Source organism: Macaca mulatta, chromosome 7 (genome assembly GCF_049350105.2).
Source record: "Macaca mulatta isolate MMU2019108-1 chromosome 7, T2T-MMU8v2.0, whole genome shotgun sequence".
NCBI lineage: Eukaryota > Metazoa > Chordata > Mammalia > Primates > Cercopithecidae > Macaca > Macaca mulatta.
In genome coordinates this window covers 175,757,905-175,779,188 of record NC_133412.1, presented here as the reverse complement: position 1 = coordinate 175,779,188, position 21,284 = coordinate 175,757,905, and the positions used below count along the sequence as shown (strand labels likewise).

At 43.1% G+C, this 21,284-nt stretch overlaps 1 protein-coding gene across 6 annotated transcripts in view; it reads right to left on the bottom strand.

Moving 5' to 3' along the window:
• The window catches only part of TECPR2 (tectonin beta-propeller repeat containing 2), a 137,486-nt gene that overhangs the window by 83,714 nt on the left and 32,488 nt on the right, over positions 1 to 21,284 (bottom strand). For all 6 annotated transcript variants that reach the window (XM_015144515.3, XM_077941731.1, XM_077941730.1 and 3 more), the window contains exons 3-5: positions 7,980 to 8,108; positions 6,823 to 6,954; positions 1,485 to 1,642 (exon numbers count right to left, since the gene is read on the bottom strand). In XM_015144515.3, coding sequence (XP_015000001.2) covers positions 1,485 to 1,642; positions 6,823 to 6,954; positions 7,980 to 8,108 — 419 coding nt within the window. The remainder of the gene's footprint in view (positions 1 to 1,484; positions 1,643 to 6,822; positions 6,955 to 7,979; positions 8,109 to 21,284) is intronic.

Here is a 21,284-nt window from a genome sequence, read left to right as displayed (position 1 = left end):
TTTGTTTCTGCATCCTAAAACAGTTCCTGGTGCAGAGGACGCTTTCAATCAATGTTCCCTGAAGACTGCACTGCACAGACGCACTAGGAGAGGTTTACAGAAACTGCTTGGGTCTCCACACAAGAGGTTAAAGGGCCAGGTTTGTTTTTTGTTTTTTATTTTTTTGAGATGGAGTCTCGCTGTCACCCAGGCTGGAGTATAGTGGTGCGGTCTCAGCTCACTGCAACCTTTGTCTCCCGGGTTCAAGCGATTCTCCTGCCTCAGCCTCCTGAGTAGCTGAGATTACAGGCGCCCGCCACCACGCCCGGCTAACTTTCGTGTTTTTAGTAGGGAGGAAGTTTCACCATGTTGGCCAGGCTGTTCTTGAACTCCTGACCTCAAGTGATCCGCCCATCTTGGCCTCCCAAAGTGCTGGGATTACAGGCGTGAGCCACTGCACCTGGCCAAGGGCCAGGTTTTAAGAGAGATTGGTGGGAATAGGATCCACAAGATAATTGGTTTTCAATCCCTGTCTTTACACCCTGCCGTCCTTCCAAGACACAGTGCAGTAAGACATCGACAGATGAACCAGGATAAAATGCCAGAGGAGTAAGATACTGGCAGAGGGAACAGAAGAACTAAGATCTGCAGGACCATAAATTCCACTGAGTTCTCCAGGGGCCAATAGGGAGACTGCAGATATAAAAAGGCCAGATTGTTGATGGAATTAAGAAAGTGTTCAGCAGGCTGGGCCTGGTGATTCACATCTGTAATCCCAGCACTTTGGGAGGCCAAGGCAGGTGGATCACCTGAGGTCGGGAGTTTAAGACCAGCCTGACCAACATGGTGAAACCCCATCTCTACTAAAAATACAAAATTAGCTGGGTGTGGTGGCACATGCCTGTAATCCCACCTAGAACCTGGAACCTGGAACCCACGCCTTCAGGATGTCTTCCCTGACCCTTCAGCTGGACAAGTGTGTCTACACTCACACAGCATCCTGTGTATTTTGGTCCACAGCGGCTGCCGCAATGGTCAACAAGCGTTTTATCTGCGTTTCCATTTCCACAACAGAAGGCTCAGATCTGCCGTGTTTACCATGTCACTGCTGAGCCTGCCACAGTGCACAGGGGTGCATGGTAAACACGTGCTGAATAACAAGTGAGCCCCACCACCCTGAGCCCTCACCAGGCTGTGTGGAGGAGGTGCCTACACAAGAATGGATGGACCAGGCCACCCCTGAGGCTTCTCCGGGCCGACCGTGGCACTTTGAGAGGCAGAGTGGCTGTGCGTGCAGGCTCCTACAGCTCTGCAACAAGAGGAACCCATTCTTCTTGTCCGCCTCTGCGAGGAGAAATCCTAAGAAGGCACAGGGCGCCACCAGGACCCCCAGGCTTAGAGCCGCTGTGGGCTTGCGTCCGGCAAAGAGGAGACCTAGGAAACCCTAAAGCACCCTCTACAACAAGGCCCAGCATTTAGGCCAAACAGGAAAACAGGGAACTTACCTTTTCCTTGGTTGTGTTCCAATTTGCCTTACAGACTTCTCTTCAGTGTAAAAGAGCAGACTTCTTTGCAGAGTAGAGACCAGCAGCACTTTCTGGCTATAATCCAGCTGCACAATGGAAGACGGCTCCTCCAACACCAGCTGGGAGTTACAGAGCCCCTGGCAGAGAAAGTCTGGTTACGCCTCACATCAGCGCCAGGCTAAAGAATGGACCTCCCTTAGGACAAGTCAGTGTCCTTCCTGCGAGCTGTGCTTAGGTCAGCTTGCACCCTACCTAATGTATGCTTTCTCTCTCTGCAGATTCACTCTCAACCTACCACAGAGAGATTATCTGATGGATGGGAAAATAGTCCATACTAACATCTCCCTCATGCTACATCCAGTTTGACAAGAAACATTTTAAAATCTGCGTAATTTTTAAAAACATGTCCTCAGTAGATACATTCTTTTTTTTTTTTTTTTTTTTTGAGACGGAGTCTTGCTCTGTTGCCCAGGCTGGAGTGCAGTGGCCGGATCTCGGCTCACTGCAAGCTCCGCCTCCCGGGTTTATGCCATTCTCCTGCCTCAGCCTCCCGAGTAGCTGGGACTACAGGCGCCTGCCACCTCGCCCGGCTAGGTTTTTGTATTTTTTAGTAGAGACGGGGTTTCACCGGGTTAGCCAGGATGGTCTCGATCTGCTGACCTCGTGATCCGCCCGTCTCGGCCTCCCAAAGTGCTGGGATTACAGGCTTGAGCCACCGCGCCCGGCCAGTAGATACATTCTTTACTGTGCACCACAGCAGGCTCAGGGATGACACAGTAAACATGTAGAGAGTTCAAAGAAGCATCCATAAAGATCTAAACAGAAATCTGTTGCACTGTGTGTATTGCTTATTCTATTATAAAACAATGGAATGGAACCTTCTATAAAATTATTGTGACAATAATCAGCTCTGTAAGTTCATATTATAGTCTCCCCTCACAAAGTGCTCAAAGCAGTTTTGAGGACATTATATACTTGTCAACCAAAAGGGTCATAGAAAACAGGAGGTCAGAAGAAATTAAATGATATTAAATATATAAAATGCTATTAACATAAAATGAGATTTTACAAGACCAGCCTAGGCAACATTGTGAGATCCTGTCTCTACAAAAAAAAACCATTTTATTAGCTATGTGTATTGGCATGTGTCTGTGATCCCCGCTACTTGGGAGGCTGAGACAGAAGGATCATTTGAGCCCAGGAGTTCAGATTACAGTGAGCTGTGATCATACCACCGCACTCTAGCCCAGGTAACCGAGTGAGACTCTGTCTTTACAAAAACAAACAAACAAAAACAAAAAACATATTTTATATATAAACACAAAATAAAATTCTAGAAGGCATCTGACTGCTAACACAGAGCATTTTTTTTTTTTTTTTTTGAGACGGAGTCTCGCTCTGTCGCCCAGGCTGGAGTGCAGTGGCCGCATCTCAGCTCACTGCAAGCTCCGCCTCCCGGGTCTATGCCATTCTCCTGCCTCAGCCTCCCGAGTAGCTGGGACTACAGGCGCCCGCCACCTCACCCGGCTAGTTTTTTGTATTTTTTAGTAGAGACGGGGTTTCACCGTATTTAGCCAGGCTGGTCTCGATCTCCTGACCTTGTGATCCGCTCGTCTCGGCCTCCCAAAGTGCTGGGATTACAGGCTTGAGCCACCGCGCCCGGCCTGAGCATATTTCATTGTATTAAAAATCTGATTCTATAAGTTACTCGTATAGAAAAGTGTCATCAGGCTGGGTGCAGTGGCTCACACTTGTAATCCCTATATTTTGGGAGGCTGAGGTGGGTGGATCATTTGAGGTCAGGAGTTCGAGACCAGCCTGGCCAACATTGTGAAACCTCGTCTCTACTAAAAATACAAAATTTAGCTGGGCGAGGTGGCACATGCCTGTAATCCCAGCTACTTGGGAGGCTGAGGCAAGAAAATCACTTGAACCCAGTGGCAAGGGTTGCAGTGAGCCGAGATCACGCCACTGCACTCCAGCCTGGGCAACAGAGTGAGACTCCATCTCAAAAAATATACATATATGAAATACATATATATATATTTTTTTGTATATATATATGAAATATATATATATGAAATCCAGTATATTTGAAAAGTTTCATCAATTATTTCAGAAATATTGCTGTAACATCACTGACATTTTGTGAGGGAAGCAGGGGGCAGTGATCAGATTTGTTGGTAAAACTTAGAGTAAATTTTGTCCTTTTTTAGGTATACGATTCTATGAATTTTGACAAATTTATAGCCATGTAACCAACACCAAAATCAAGATAAAGAAATTTCCATTACATGAAAAGGTTGCAAACTTTTTTTTTAGACAGGTTCTGGCTCTTGGCCCAGGCTGGAGTGCAGTGGTGCAATCTCAGCTCACTGCAATATCCACCTCCAAGGCTCAAGTGATCCTCCAACCTCAGCCTCCAGAGTAGCTGGGATTACAGGTGTGCGCCACCATGCCTGGCTAATTTTTATATGTTTTTTGGTAGAAATGGGGTTTTGCCATGTTGCCCATACTGGTCTCAAACTCCTAGGCTCAAGTGATCATCCTGCCTTGGCCTCCCAAAGTGCTGGAATTACAGGTGTGAGACACCGTGCCTGGCCAGAGGATAGGTAGTTTTCTATTCTCCCTTCTGCTGCACACTGAAACACACTCAGTGGTTCTCTCAAGAAAAGCACTTGTGCAACTGTTGCAGCTATGAGCTGAGCCAGCTGCTTTCTTCACAAAACACCATTTTTATTTGAAATGCTGTAATTATTCAAATTTGGGTATTTAGCAGACATTCTCTCAAAAAACAAAAGCCTGTCACTTCAAGGAAAACAAGTAATGGTATTTGTTGCTTTCATGTGAAGATTAGCCATACGAAAACTTGTACCTGTCCCTGTGAACTTGACATGATTCCTTATAGCTAGACTTTCCCGATTACAATGATGTTGATGTTAACAAAGGTTTTTTTTTTTTTGATATTGTATTAGAAAATGTACCAGCCGGCACAGTGGCTCACACCTGTAATCCCAGAACTTTGGAAGGCTGCGGTGGGCAGACTGCTTGAGCCCAGATGTTCAAGACCAGCCTGTGCAACATGGCAAAGCCCTGTCTCTATAAAAATACAAAAAATCAGCTGGGCATGGTGGCGTGCACCTGTAGTCCCAGCTATTCGGGAGGCCAAGGTAGGAGAATCACCTGAACCTGGGAAGTCGAAGCTCCAGTGAGCCATGATTGCACTACTGCACACCAGCCTGGGTGAGAGGAGTAAGACCATGTCTCAAAAAAAAAAAAAAAAAAAAAAAGTGTCAACATTTGGAAGATCTACACCACTCTGTGAATAGTATTTTCTAAGTGACCAATACATAATGTTACAAAATCCAACATGTGTAAAGTAGATTTTAATGTAACAGAGTAGGAAAAATTCATCCATGTGGTTTCAGATTCCAATTTTTACTAACCTTTAAAGAAACTACAGTTTGTCATTTGTCACTGTAACCCTTAAAGCAACTACCATTTGTCAATATGAGGATATTATTAAAGAATGTCCACAATTATCTGAAAAGGCTATCAAAATACTCCTCCCATTTCCAACTACATGTCTGTGTAAGGCCAGTTTTTCTTTATATACTTCAATCAAAACAATGTATGGCAACAGATTGAATGCAGAAGGCAGTCATCTTCTATTAAGCCAGATAATAAAGAGATTTGTAAAAATACAACTCAATGCCACTCACTCTTGTCACCTGTTTTGAAAACAGAGATATAGAGATATTTTCACAAAATATGTCACTTATGTTCAGATATTATGGATTTATTATTTCAAAGTAAAAATATTTTCAAATGTCAGCCAGGTGCAGTGGCTCACGCCTGTAATCCCAGCACTTTGGGAGGCTGAGATGGGAGGATCACAAGGTCAGGAGAGCGAGACCATCCGGTGAAGCACCGTTTCTACAAAAAATACAAAAAATTAGACGGGCATGGTGGCGGTTGCCTGTAGTCCCAGCTACTCAGGAGGCTGAGGCGTGAGAATCGCTTGAACCTGGGAGGCGGAGGTTGCAGTGAGCTGAGATTGTGCCACTGCACTCCAGCCTGGGCAACACAGCGAGACTCCATCTCAAAAAAATATATACATTTTAAAATTTATCAGTTTTAACTTCTAACACGGTGTACTCGGTAGAGATAACCTATATAAACAAAAATGCTTTGGGGTCCTCTTTCTAAGAGTATAAAGGGATCCTATGACTACAAAGCTTGAAAACTACTACTAGAGAATATTTATAATAGGTCAGTCTTGGATCAGAGGGACTGAAAGTCATGCAGCTAATAATTGCTGAATTCTTGGCCGGGCATGGTGGCTCACGGCTGTAATCCCAGCACTTTGGGAGGCCAAGGTGGGCAGATCACCTGAGGTCAGGAGTTCAAGACCAGCCTGACCAACATGGTGAAACCCCATCTCTACCAAATAGAAAAATTAGTCAGGCATGATAGCAGGTCCCTGTAATCCCAGCTACTCGGGAGGCTGAGGCAGGAGAATTGCTTGAACCCGGGAGGCAGAGGTTGTAACGAGCCGAGATCGCGCCACTACACTCCAGCCTGGGTGACAAGAGCGAGACTCCATCTCAAGAAAAAAAAAAAAAAAATTGCTGAATTCTGACAGTGTTCTAGGAATGAAGATTACAAATAAGAAAAAGAAAGGACTGTGCCAACCAAGGAGTTCAGTTTGGTTGCAGACCCATGACAAAACAAATAAAACCCAGCAGATCATAAAGCCACACATGCAGTGGAAAAGGCACGGGCGTCGAAGCAGAACCTCGGTTTGAAAGCAAGCCCTGTGAGGTGCAAGCCTGCAACCCTGGGCTAGTTCCTGGATCTCTTGGAGCTCCAGCTTCTTCATCTTCACCGTACTGCCACCTAACCTTCTCCTCTGCCACTTCCTGTCACATGAGGTCATCTCACACAGGCCAGGTGGCTGGCAGAGAGTCCTCCATCCATTGAAATCATTGACTTGTCCACAGTTAGGATTCAGAAGTGCTTGGCATCACTCCTACTAACCTTTCAGGAAGTAGGAATGATAATAGCTTCTTTTCCAAGTAGGAGTAATACACAACAGTGGAATGAAAAAAGTGAATGTTCCAGTAGGCCAACTCCTTAGTCTTAGAAGTGGAAGCTTATAAAACATAAGTCTATAAAAGTAAATGTTACAAATAACAATTGAGATTATAAAGGGACAATGTTCAAGAATACAAACTGAATAAAAATACAATTATAAATATAGTTTTTCCAAATGTAAGAAGGCAAGAGCCAACAGGATTTCTGAAAATAATTTTACCTGGTCTAGATCCAGAGAGGAATAAACAATTTTGCCTTTGTCATCTCCAGAGAACAGTTTCATTCCATTGGGGCTCCAAGCCAGAGCTGTAATGCTGTTTTTGTGAATACCAGTGACATCAAATCTCCGAAGCTATGAACAAGGGATAAAAATAAACACAAGAAAAAGAAAAGGATAAATGCTGTGAGCTGGGGCTACATGGAAAAGGTATACAATCGCTCCTAGTTACGGAAGAGCTGGTTTTCCCAATCTCCTTTTCCAAGCAGAACCTGCACAAAGTTCCATCCCTCTAGTCACCTTGAAAACCCACAGAGAGCATACCTTGAGGATATTAAGCAAAAATGAAATGACCCACCTGTGCTTTATGCCAAGTGTTCAATTTGGCACAAAAATGTTCTCCAATTATAAACAGCACTGTGTTAAGCTTCTCTGAGCATAATTTTTTTTTTTTTTGAGACGGAGTCTCACTCCATCAGGCTGGAGTGCAGTAGCGTGTTGCAATCTCGGCTCACTGCGACCTCTGCCTCCCGGGTTCAAGTAATTCTCCTGCCTCAGCCTCCCGAGTAGCTGGGATTACAGGCACACACCACCACGCCAAGCTAATTTTTGTATTTTTTTTCTTTTTTTTTTTTTTTTTTTTGAGACGGAGTCTTGCTTGTCGCCCAGGCTGGAGTGCAGTGGCGCGATCGCGGCTCACTACAAGCTCCATCTCCCAGGTTCACGCCATTCTCCTGCCTCAGCCTCCCGAGTAGCTGGAACTACAGGTGCCCGCCACCACACCTGGCTAATTTTTTGTATTTTTTAGTAGAGATGGGGTTTCACCGTGTTAGCCAGGATAGTCTCAATCTCCTGACCTTGTGATCCGCCCACCTCAGCCTCCCAAAGTGCTGGGATTACAGGCGTGAGCCACCGTGCCTGGCCAAGTTTTGTATTTTTAGTAGAGACGGGGTTTCACCATGTTAGCCAGGATGGTCTTGATCTCTTGACCTCATGATCAGCCCGCCTTGGCCTTCCAAATTACTGGGATTACAGGTGTGAGCCACTGTGCCCGGCTTTCTCTGAGCATAAACTTTCTAAGCAGATGAGGATTTCTCATTTTAAAAATCCATGAGGAATTTACCAAGAAGTTAACACGTGTTCAGATCATGAGTACTCACCTGTTTATTTCTTCCTGGCAATGAAGACACAAGTTGAAAAACTGCAACCCTGCCAGAGGCTGTGCCTGCTGCCACCAGGTCATCAAAGCAGCTCAGCAGCTTCACCACAGTGATAGATTCCGTCTTCCCCTGGGGAAACGTTGAAAACAAATGAATCTGTAACTATGCAGACTTTGAAAATGTAAAACAAGGAGGACATTACCAAAGAGTGAAAAACTTCATCAGGCTGCAGCCCATACATATTCTTGATTAAAAAGGTATGCAAGTCAGAAATTACGTCTGTTGAAAAAAAAACACAAACAGGGCTGGGCACGGTGGATCACACCTGTAATCCCAGCACTTTGGGAGGCCAAGGCAAGCAGATCACCTGCGGTCAGCAGTTCGAGACATCTGGCCAACATGGTGAAACCCTCTCTCTACTAAAAACAAAAATTAGCTGGGCATGGTGGCAGATGCCTGTAATCCCAGCTATTTGGGAGGCTGAGGCAGGGAGAATCACTTGAACCCAGGAGGTGAAGGTTGCAGTGAGCCAAGATCATGCCATTGCATCCAGCCTGGGCGACAGAGCAAGACTCTGTCTCAAAAAAATAATAAACAACAACAAAAAAACAGAAAACAAATATACCTCGGCAGGACGGCAGTGGTGCAATCACAGTTCACTGCAGCCTTGACCTCCCAGGCTCAAGCGATCCTCCCGCCTCAGCCTCCCAAGTAGCTGGGACTACAGACGTGTGCCCCACACCCAGCTAATTTTTAAATTTTTTTGTAGAGACAAGGTCTCACTATATTGCCCAGGCTGGTCTCGATCTCCTGGGCACAAGGAATCCTCCTGCCTTGGCCTCCCAAAGTGCTGGGATTACAGACATGAGCCACTGCACCCTGCCCTCATCCCCCAATTTTTATTTTTATTTTTGAGATGGAATCTCACTCTGTTGCCCAGGCTGGAGTACAGTGGCACAATCTTGGCTCACTGCAACCTCCACCTCCTGGGTTCAAGTGATTCTCCTGCCTCAGCCTCCCGAGTAGCTGGGACCACAGGCACCCACCACTAAGTCCCGCTATTTTTTTTTTTTTTTTGTATTTTTAGTAGAGATGGGGTTTCACCTTGTTGGCCAGGATGCTCTTGATCTCCTGACCTCGTGATCTGCCCACCTCAGCCTCCCAAAGTGCTGGGATTACAGGCGTGGGCCACCGTACCCAGCCCTCATCCCCCAATTTTTTAATGTTAAAATACACCTAATATAAAATTACCAGTATCCCTTTTTAAAGTATACATTTCAGTGGTATTCAATACATTCATAATGCTCTGCAATCACCACCATCATCCATCTCCAGGACTACTGAATCTTGTAAAACTTAAACCGACCCTATTAAACAATAATTCCCCATTCATCCCTCTCCCCAGCCCCTGGCAACTACCATTCTACTTTCTGTCTTTATGATTTTTACTACCCTTTTTTAAAAAAAAAAAAAACTCCTCAAATTCCTTTTACTGTGATTTTGACTACTCTAAATACCTCATATAAATGGAACCATACAGTATTTGTCTTTTTTCTGATTGGCTTATCTCCTTCATACAGTATCTTCAAGGTTCATCCGTGTTATAGCACATATCAGAACTCCTTCCTTTTTAAGACTTAGTAATATTCTCTTGTATGTACATACTACGTTTTGTTTCTCCATTCATCCGTTGATGGACATACAAGGGTTGCTTCTCCATTTTAACTGTGAATAAGGCTTCTAGGAATATGAGCGTACAAACATCTCTTTGAGATACTGCTTTGAATTATCTTGGGTACACACCCTACCCAGGACTGAATTTTGGTATCATATGGTAATTCTATTTTTAGTTTTTTGAGCAACCACCATACTGTTTTCTAGTAGTGGCTGCATCATCTCCTATTCCTGCGAACAATGCACCAGGGTTCTGATTTCTCACATCCTTACCAACCCTTGTTATTTCCATTTTTTTTGACAGTAGCCATCCTAATGGGTGTGGGGTATAGTTTTGACATGCATTGCCCTGATAATTAGTGATGTTCATTCTTCATGTGCTTATTGGCCATTTGTTTACCTTCTCTGGGGAAACATCTATTCAAGTCCTTTGTCCATTTTTGAATTGGGTTTTTTCATTGTTGAATTTTTTGTTTGTTTTTGAGATGGAGCCTCACTCTGTAGCCCAGGCTGGTGTGCAATGGCACGATCTTGGCTCACTGCAACCTCCACCTCCCAGGTTCAAGCAATTCTCGTGCCTCAGCCTCCCAAGTAGCTGGGATTACAGGTGTGAGCCACCGTGCCTGGTCTCATTGTTGAGTTTTAAGAGTTCCCTATATATCCTGAATATTAATCCCTTAACAGATACATGATTTCCAAATATTTTCTCCCATTCGGTGGGCTGCCTTTTTACTCTGTTGATAGTGTTTTCGATGTATAAAAATGTTTAAATTTTCATGAAGTACAATTTGTCTATTTTTCCATGTTGCTTATGCCTTGATGTTATATCCAATAAATCATTGTCAAATCCAATGTTGTGAAGATTTTGTCCTATGTTTTCTTCTAAAAGTTTCATAGTTTTAGTTCTTACATTTAGGTCTTTAATTCATTTTGAGTTTTTTTTTTTTTTAAAGACAGGGTCCCCCTCTCTCGCCCAGGCTGGAGTACAGTGACACAATCTTGGCTCACTGCAACCTCCAGCTCCCGGGTTCAAATGATTCTCATGCCTCAGCCTCCAGAGTAGCTGGGACTATAGGCATGCATCACCACACCTGGCTAATTTTTTGTATTTTTAGTAGAGACAGAGTTTCCCCATGTTGGCCAGGCTGATCTCAAACTCCTGGCCTCAAGTGATCCGCCTGCCTCAGCCTCCCAAGTGCTGGGATTACAGGTGTGAGCCACCAGGCCCAGCCATTTTGAGTTAATTTTTGAATGTGGTATTAGATAAGGGTCCAACTTCATTCTTTTGCATGTTAATATCCAGTTTCCCCTATACCATTTGTTGAAAAGACTGTCCCTGTGGAACAATCTTCATGTCCTTATTAAAAATCACTTGACTGGGCCAGGTACGGTGGCTCACACCTGTAATCCCAGCACTTTGGGAGGCTGATGCAGGCCAATCACTTGAGGTCAGGAGTTCAAGACCAGCCTGTTAACAGGAAATCCTGTCTCTACTAAAAATATACAAATTAGCCAGGTGTGATGCCACACGCCTGTAGTCCCAGCTACTCGGGAGGCTGAGGCAGGAGAATCATTTGAACCCAGGAGGTGGAGGTTGCAGTGAGTAGAGATCATGCCACTGCACTGCAGCCTGGGCAACAGAGTAAGAGTCCGTCTCAAAAAAAAAAAAAAAATTCACTTGACTATATAAGAGGATTTATTTCTGGGCTATTGATTTCATTGGTCTCTATGTCTATTTTTATGTATCACTGTTTTCTTTTTTTTCTTCTTATGTCTTCATACCACAGCCAAGTCCAATATACTGTTTTAATGACTGCATTTTTGTAGTAAGTTTTAAGTTCAGGAAGTATGAGATCTCCAGCTTTGTTCTTTTTCAGGTTTGTTGGGGCTTTTCAGGGTCTCCTGAGATCCCGTATGAATCTCAGAATAAATTTTTGTATTCTAAAACTCCCAAGTCAAAAAACGTCCTTGGGAGTTTGATAGAAATTGTATTGAATTAACTTATAAATCACTTTGGGTGGTATGGACAGCTTAACAATATTAAGTCAGGGCTAGGCGGGGTGGCTCATGCCTGTAATCCCACAATTTTGGGAGGCCAAGGCAGGAGGATCACTTGAGCCCAGGCGTTCAAGACCAGCCTGAGCAACATAGTGAGATCCCATCTCTACAAAAAATTAAAAAAATTAAAAAAAAAAAAAAAAGCCAGGCATAGTGGTGCATGCCTGTAGTCCTAGGTACTTGGGAGTCTGAGGTGGGAGGATCACTTGAGCCTAGGAGATTGAGGCTGCAGTAAGCCGTGATTGTGCCACTGCACTCCAGCCTAGGTGACAGAGCAAGACCTTGTCTCAAAAAACAAACACACAATGTTAAAGTCTTCCAATCTCTCAACATATAATATGTTTCTATTTATCTATGTCTTTAATTTCTTTCAGCAATGTTTCATGTTTCATTGTACGAGTCTTTCACCTCTTTATTCTTTTTAATGTCATTTTAAGTGGAATTTTCCTCTTAATTTCTTTTTCATATTATTCACTGTTGGTGTTTAGAAATGCAACTGATTTTTGTGCATTGACTTTGTATGCTGCTACTATGCCAGTTTCATGCATTAGTTCAAACAATTTTTTGTGGAATCTTTAGGGTTTCTACATACAAGATCATGTCATCTGCAAACAGAGATACTTTTACTTCTTCCTTCCTGATTTTGAAGCCTCTTAATTTCTTTTTCTTGGCTAATGACTCTGGCTAAAATTTCCAGCACTGTGTTGAACTGAAGTGACAAAAGCATGCATTTTGCCTTGTTTCTGATCTTAGAGGAATTGTTCACTGTTTTTCATATACAGCTTTTATTATGTTGGGGTAGTTTCTATCCCAGTTTGTTGAGTGTTTTTACCATAAAAGGGTGTTGAATTTTGTCAAACGCTTTTTATGCACCAGTGGAGTTGACCATGTAGTTTTGTCCCTCATTTTGTTAAAACAGTGTATTCGGTTTTATAAGGTTCAAAAGACTTTCATATGTTGAACCGTCTTTGCATTCCAGGAATATATCCCACTTTGGTCATGGTGTATAATCCTTTTAATATGCTGCTGAATTTGATTTGCTAGCATTTTCTTGAAGATTTTTGCATCAGTGTTCATGAGGGATACTGATGTGTACTTTTCTTGTGGTATCTTTTCTAGTTTTGGTATCAGCATAATTCTAGCCTCACAGAGTGAATTCAGAAGTATTCCCTCCTCTTCAACTGTTTGGAAAAATTTGAGAAGAAATAGTGTTAGTTCCTTAAATGCTTGGTTAAATTCACTGGTGAAGCCATCGTGTCTAAGGCTTTTCTTTACAAGGAGATAATTGATTCTGATTCTATCCTCTTACTAGTTACAGATCTACTCAGGTTTTCTATTTTTTCATGGTTTAGTCTCAGTAGGTTTTGTGTTTCTAGGGGTTTGTCCATTTCATCTAGGTTATCCAATTTGTTGGTATTCAACAGATCACCATCCTGTCATAATCCTTTTTGTTTGTTGAATCAATAGTAAGGGTCTACTTTGTTTCTGGTTTCAATCATTTGTGTCTTCTCTCATTTCTTCTTGATCAATCTGGCTAAAGGTTTGTCAATTTTGTTGAACTTTACAAAAATTCAACTTTTGGTTTCACTGATTTTCTCTATTGTTTTCTAGTCTCTATTTCCTTTCTGTCTGTTCTAAGCTTATTATTTCCTTCCTTCTGCTAGTTTTGGGTTTAGTTTTTCTTCCTTTCTAGTTCCTTAAATTGTAAAGTTTAGGTTGTTGATTTGAGATTTTTCTTATTTTTTAATGTATGTATTTAAAGCTATAAATTTCCCCCTCAGCATTATTTTCACTGTCTCATAAATTTTGGTATGCGTGTTTTTGTTGTAATTCGTCTTTAAGTATTTTTAAATTTCCCTTGTAATTTCTTTATTTACCCATTGGTTGACTGAGAGTATATGGTTAATTTGCACAAATTTGTGGATTCTCCAATTTTCCTTTTGCTACTGATTTCTAACTTTATCCTGTTGTGGTTGCAATATACTTTGTATATCTTTTAAAATCTACTGACACTTAATCTGTGGCTTAACATATGGTCTATCCTGGAAAACATCCCATGTACATTTGAGACAATGTATGCTATTGTCGTTGGGTAGAGTGTTCTATAAATGTCTGTTATATCTAGTTGATTTATCATGTATAGTTTCTTTATTTTTTTATCCATTATTGATAGTGGGATATTAAAGTTTCCAACTTTTATTATAGAACTATTTCTTCCTGCAATTCTGTAACTCTTTTTGTCTGACAGAAGAATAGCCACCCGATCTCTTTTCATTACTATTTGCATGGAATATCTTTTTCTATTCTTTCACCAGCAACATTTGGATCTAAAGTGAGTCTTTTTTTTTTTTTTTTTTTTTTTGAGATGGAGTCTCGCTCTGTCGCCCAGGCTGGAGTAGAGTGCACTAGCACGATCTCGGCTCGCTGCAAGCTCCACCTCCCGGGTTCATGCCATTCTCCTGCCTCAACCTTCTGAGTAGCTGGGACTGACTACAGGCACCCGCCACCAAGCATGGCTACTTTTTTTTGTATTTTTTAGTAGAGACGAGGTTCCACCGTGTTAACCAGGATGGTCTCGATATCCTGACCTTGTGATCCGCTGGCCTCAGCCTCCCAAAGTGCTGGGATTACAGGCGTGAGCCACCGTGCCTGGCCGTGAGTCTCTTATATATAGCACATAGTAGGATTTTTTGTTTTGTTTTTTTTGAGATGGAGTTTTGCTCTTGTTGCCCAGGCTGGAGTGCAATGGTTCTATCTCAGTTCACTACAACCTCCATCTCCCAGGTTCAAGTGATTCTCCTGCCTCAGCCTCCTGGGTAGCTGCGATTACAGGCATGCACCACCACGCCCAGCTAATTTTTGTATTTTTAGTAAAGAAGGGGTTTCACCATGTTACCCAGGCTGGTCTCAAACTCCTCACCTCAGGTGATCCACCTGCCTTGGCCTCCCAAAGTGCTGGGATTACAGGTATGAGCCACCGTGCCCAGCCTGGATTGATTTTAAAATCCATTTTGACAACCTTTGTCTTTTGATTGGAGAGTTTAATTCATTTACATTTAAGGTAATTAACTGAAAAAGAGGGACTTATTTCTATCATTTTGTTCCTTTTGTTTATTTATTTATTTTTTTGAGACGAGTCTCACTCTGTCGCCCAGGCTGGAGTGCAGCAGCATGACCTTGGCTCACTGCAACCTCTGTCTCCTGGGTTCAAGCAATTCTCTGCTTCAGCCTCCCGGGTGGCTAGGATTATAGGTGGCCGCCACTACACCTGGCTAATTTTTCTGTTTTTTTTAGTAGAGACGGGGTTTCACCATCTTGGCCAGGCTGGTCTTGAACTCCTGACCTCGTGATCCACCTGCTTCAGCCTCCCAAAGTGCTGGGGTTACAGGCATGAGTCACTGTGCCCGGCCTGTCATTTTGTTGCTTTGTATATGCCTTAAGGTTTTTGTCCCTAGTTTCCTGCATTAGTGTCTACTCCTGTGTTTAGCTGATTTTTTGGGGAACATTAAAATATTTAAATTCCTTTCTCATGTCCTTTTGTGTATATTCTACAGTGATTTTCTCTTTCATTACCATGGGGACTACATTTAACATCCTAAAGTTATAACACTAATTTAAATTTCTATCAGCTTAATTTCAGTAACACAGAAAAACTCCACTCCATTACAGCTTGGTCCTCAACCTTTTTGTTTACTGATACCACAAAATTATACCTTTACAAATTGTGTGCCCCAAACCATAAAGTAAATAATTATTTTAAATTCTTTAGAAATTCTTTTACCAAAAAAAGTACTTTAAATTATGTAGAAAACAAAATGTGGGCTGGGCACAGTGGCTCACGTCTTTAATCCCAGCACTTTGGGAGGCCAAGGCGGGTGGATCAACTGAGGTCGTGAGTTTGACACCAGCCCAACCAAAATGGAGAAACCCCATCTCTACTAAAAATACAAAAATTAGCCGGGAGTGGTGGCACACACCTGTAGTCCCAGCTACCTGGGAGGCTGAGGCACAAGAATCACTTGAACCTGGGAGGTGGAGGTGGCAGTGAGACAGTATGGCACCACTGTACTCAGCCTGCGTGACGGAGTGAGACTCCATCTCAAAAAAAAAAAAAAAAAAAAAAAAAAAAGAAAAGAAAATGTAGATTTACAAGCCAACATTACAATACTAGCTTTTAGACTAATTAAAAAAAAAATTTAGTCTCTTAAATCATGTAGAAAACAGAAATGCAATTATAAACCACTGTCACAGTAATATTAGCTTTTATAATTGCACATATCCTTCACTTTTGAGATCTTCAGATCTTCATTTCTTTTTCTTTTCGTTTCCTTTTTTTTTTTTTGAGACAGAGTCTTGCTCTGTTGCCAGGCTGGAGCGCAATGGCCGGATCTCAGTTCACTGCAACCTCCACCTCCCGGGTTCAAGTGATTCTCCTGCCTCAGCCTCCTGAGTAGCTGGGACTACAGGCACAAGCCACCACACTTAGGTACTTTTTGTATTTTTAGTAAAGATGGGGTTTCACCATATTGGCCAAGATGGTCTTGATCTCTTGACCTCATGATCCACCCGCCTCAGCCTCCCAAAGTGATGGGATTACAGGTGTGAGCCACCACACCCGGCCGAGATCTTCATTTCTTTATACGGCTTTGAGTAACTGTTTAATATCCTTTAATTTCCCTCTGCAGGACTCACTTGAGTATTTCTTGCGGGGCAGGTCTTGTGGCTAATGAACTCCCTCCATTTTTGTTCACCTGGTAATATCTTAATTTCTTTCTCACTTCTGAAGGACAGTTTTGCTGGATATTAGATGCTTAGTTGACAGGTTCTTTTTTTTTTTTTTAACACTCTGAATATATCAGCCCACTGTATTCTGACCTCCAAACTTTTTTTATTTGTTTGTTTGTTTTTTGAGACAGATTTTTGCTCTGTCATCCAGGCTGGAGTGCAGTGGCCTGATCTCAGCTCACTGCAACCTCTGCCTCCCAGGTTCACACGATTCTTGTGCCTCAGGCACCCAGATGGCTAGGATTACAGGCACATGCGCCACCATGCCTGGCTAATTTTTGTATTTTTAGAGACAGAGTTTCACCATGTTGGCCAGGCTAGTCTCAAACTCCTGGCCTCAAGAGATCCACCTGCCTCGGCCTCCCAAAGTGCTGGGATTATGGATGTGAGCCACTGCACCTGGCCCCTCCAAAGTTTTTGATGAGAAATCTGCTTATAATCTTACTGGGTATCCCTTGTATATGATGAGGCATTTCTCTCTTCTCTGAAGTTTTTTTAGTCAGCTTCCTCAGGTTGAATCCTTTCTTGAGACAGGGTCTCATGCTGTAGGCCAGGCTGGAGTACAGGGCCTCAATCATATCTCACTGCAGCCTCAACCTTCCAGGCTCAAGCAGTTTTCCCACCGTAGCCTCCCGAGGACCTGAGACTACAGGCACATGCCACCTCGCCCGACTAATTTTTTTGATTTTTAGCAGAGATGAGGTCTTACTATATTGCCCAGGCTGAGCTCGAACTCAAGTGATCCTCCTGCCTTGTCCTCCCAAAGTGCTGGGATTCCAGGTGTGAGCCACTGAACCCAGCCCAAAGGTTCTTTGATTTTCACTTTTGGGAGTTTGACTGTAATGTATCTTGGTGTGGGTGTCCTTGAATTCATCTTACTTGGAGTTCATTTAACTTCCTGGATGTTTATATCCATGTCTCTTGTCAAATCAGGGAAGCTTCCAGATACTTTCATTTCTTTCTATAACTCCCAGAAAACATGTTAGTCTGTTTGATGATGTCCCACAGGTCCCTTAGGCTCTGTTTATGTTTCTTCAAACATTTTTCTGTTTCTCAGACTTGATAATTTTAAGATCTTATCTTCAAATTCACTGATTCTTTCTTCTGCTTGCTCAAATCTGCCTTTGAATCCCTCCAGTGAATTTCTCATTTCAGTTATTGTATTTTTCAGTTCCAGAATTATTTTCAGTTTCTTTTTAGGGTTTCTATCTCTTTATTTATATTTACATTTTATTCATACACTGTTTTCCTTTTTCTTTTCTTTCCTTTTTTTTGGAGACAGAATCTCTCTCTGTTGCCCAGGCTGGAGTGCAGTGGCATGATCTTGGCTCACTGCAACCTCCATCTCCCAAGTACAAGTGATTCTCCTGCCTCAGCCTCCCGAGTAGCTGGGACTACAGACTTGTGCCACCACGCCCAGCTAATTTTTGTCTTTTTTACTAGAGATGACCCAGGTTTCAACATGTTGGCCAGGCTGGTCTTGAACTCCTGCCCTCAAGTGATCTGCCCGCCTCAGCCTTCCAAAATGCTGGGATTACAGGCGTAAGCCACCACATCCAGCCTTCATACAGTGTTTTACCTTTCTCCACATCTTATTTATTTATTTATTTATTTATTTATTTATTTATTTATTTAGAGAAGGAGTCTCACTCTGTTGCCCAGGCTAGAGTGCAATGGCACAATCTTGGCTCACTGCAACCTCCACCTCCCAGGTTCAAGAGATTCTCCTGCCTCAGCCTCCCAAGTAGCTGAGATTACCAGTGAGCGCCACCACACCTGGCTAGTTTTTGATTTTTAGTAGAGACAGGGTTTCACCATCTTGGCCAGGTTGGTCCCATCTTGGCAAGACTGGTCTCAAACTCCTGACCTCAAGTGATCCACCTGCCTCGGCCTCCCAAATGCTGGGTTTACAGGCATGAGCCACCATGCCCAGCCCTACATCTTCTTTAGTTGTTTGAGTACCTTTAAGACAGTAGTTTTAAAATCTTTTTCTAATAGGTCTACTATGTGGTCTCAGGAACAGTTTCAGTTGGTTTATTTTTTTCCTTGGAAGAGCATACTTTCCTGTTTCTTTGTGTGCCTCGTGATTTCTTTTGTTGAAAACTGAACATGTGAATCTAATAATGTGGTAATTCAGAAAATCAGATCCTCCCCTTTCCAAGTTTACTGGGTTTTGTTATTCTGTGTGTGCGTGTGTGTGTGTGTGATTCTTTCTGATTACTGTAGGCCGTCTGTGCCAAAGATCAGTCTCAGGTATAAACTTAGGTCTTTTCTCAGGTCTTTTCTGTGCCTATACCTTTTCCTAGGCATGCACAGTCACTTCTTAATTCTCCCCCTTAATGCAGTTGCTTTTCAATGTCGTATTCTCTAATATCTAGCTCCCAAATGGGAAAAAAAAAAAAAAAGTGAAGCAAGGGAGCAGGACCATTAGCTCTTTAAATCCCCTGGAAGTCTTGTTAATTGGAGGGGGGAGAACTTGCAATAACGAGGGAGGTGTAATGACAGTGGCCACCCATCTCTTTGTCTGCACCTCTATGATTAGAAGTAGCAATCAGCAGTCAGAGCACAGACCCCAAATATTTAGAGGACAGGATGCTTTTTGCCTATTCTGGCTCCCACAAGCTATGTGCAAGCTCTAGGAACATCCGCAGAGCTGCCTTCCACAGAACTGGGGTTGGGGAGTGCATAGCTGCTACTGTGCTAAGAGTTGAAACTGACCAAAATTAACCACAATTTGCCATCCAGGCAAGAAGCTGCAAGCCTCAATAGACTTTGGAGTTCCAGAATAGTTACATCAGACAGATCCTGCCAGTACAACTGATGTCTAGGTGTGGAGACATATTACTGGTGCTTCCTCTTCCACCATTTTCCCAAATACTCTCCTTCCTTTCTAGGTTTTTAACCTTTGAAATGAAAACACAAAAACAAAAACAAAAACAAAAGCATCCCACCTCATTTCTTTTTCTTTTTCTTTTTTTTTTTTTTTTGAGACGGAGTCTCGCTCTGTCGCCCAGGCTGGAGTGCAGTGGCGTGATCTCGACTCACTGCAAGCTCCACCTCCCGGGTTCACGCCATTCTCCTGCCTCAGCCTCCCGAGTAGTGGGACGACAGGCATCCGCCACCACGCCTGGCTAATATTTTTGTATTTTTAGTAGAGATGGGGTTTCACCGTGTTAGCCAGGATGGTCTCAATCTCCTGACCTCGTGATCCACCTGCCTCGGCCTCCCAAAGTGCTGGGATTACAGGCGTGAGCCACCGCGCCCGGCCAACCGCACCTCATTTCTAATGAAGAAAATGGTGATCAATCAAGTATGAATATACTGAGCTCCTATTAAAAGATGGGTCAGATGCAGTGGCTCATGCCTGTAATCCCAGCATTTTGGGAGGCCAAGGTGGGCAGATCACCTGAGGTCAGGAGTTCAAGTCGGCCTGGCCAACATGGCAAAACTCCATCTCTACTAAAAATACAAAAATTAGCCTGGCGTGGTGGCACGTGCCTGTAATCCCAGCTATTCGGGAGGCTGAGGCAGGAGAGTTGCTTGAACCCAGGAGGCAGAAGTTGCAATGAGCTGAGATTGCGCCACTGCACTCCAGCCTGGACAACAGAGCAATACTCCATCTCAAAAAAAAAAGAGTACTAAAGAACTTCAACAAGAGAGGTATTTTCCCCAGCCCCTGCTCAAACAAAAGAAAACAAAAACAAACAAACAAACAAAAAACAGGAATCTAGAGTCACAAGAACTGTCCCAGATTCAAGTTCTACTTTATTTTACCTGACCAACAGGGACAATTCATGAAGTGAACACTTGTTATCCATAATCTACCTGCCCCACAGGTTTGCTGAGAGGATTATAAGACGATACATCTAAATATGACTTATAAACTAATTCTTACCATGTTTTGGTTTTCAGATCAATAATCCTATTAAAGCTTAATATGTTGGTTTATTTTATTTTATTTTTTTGAGACAGTCTTGCTCTGTCGCCCAGGCTGGAGTGCAATGGCGTGATCTCGGCTCACTGCAACTTCCGCCTCCTGGGTTCAAGCAATTCTCCTGCCTCAGCCTCCTGAGTAGCTGAGATTACAGGCAGATGCCACCACGCCCAGCTAATTTTTGTATTTTTAGTAGAGACGGGGTTTCACCATGTTGGTCAGGCTAGTCTCAAACTCCTGACCTTGTGGTCCTCCTGCCTCAGTCTACCAAAGTGCTGGGATTACAGGCGTGAGCCACCGTGCCTGGCCCAATATGTTGGTTTATAAAAAGCACATGTATAAGCATTGCTCACAGATGTTCAGGCTTCTAGTCTGAGTGATCTTTTTTATTTTGAAAGTATTCATTCAGAAAAATCACACAACTGTTTTGACCTTGCTAAGATATATGGCGATATCGGCCGGGCGCGGTGGCTCAAGCCTGTAATCCCAGCACTTTGGGAGGCCGAGACGGGCGGATCACGAGGTCAGGAGATTGAGACCATCCTGGCTAACATGGTGAAACCCCATCTCTACTAAAAAATACAAAAAAAACTAGCTGGGCGAGGTGGCGGGCGCCTGTAGTTCCAGCTACTCGGGAGGCTGAGGCAGGAGAATGGCGTGAACCCGGGAGGCGGAGCTTGCAGTGAGCTGAGATCCGGCCACTGCACTCCAGCCTGGGTGACAGAGCGAGACTCCATCTCAAAAAAAAAAAAAAAAAAGAAAAAGATATATGGCGACATCTTCAGTAAACCATTTTAATCTTCAACATAGTAATTTATATAGTAATCAATCTGCCACATATGTAAGAAACAAAT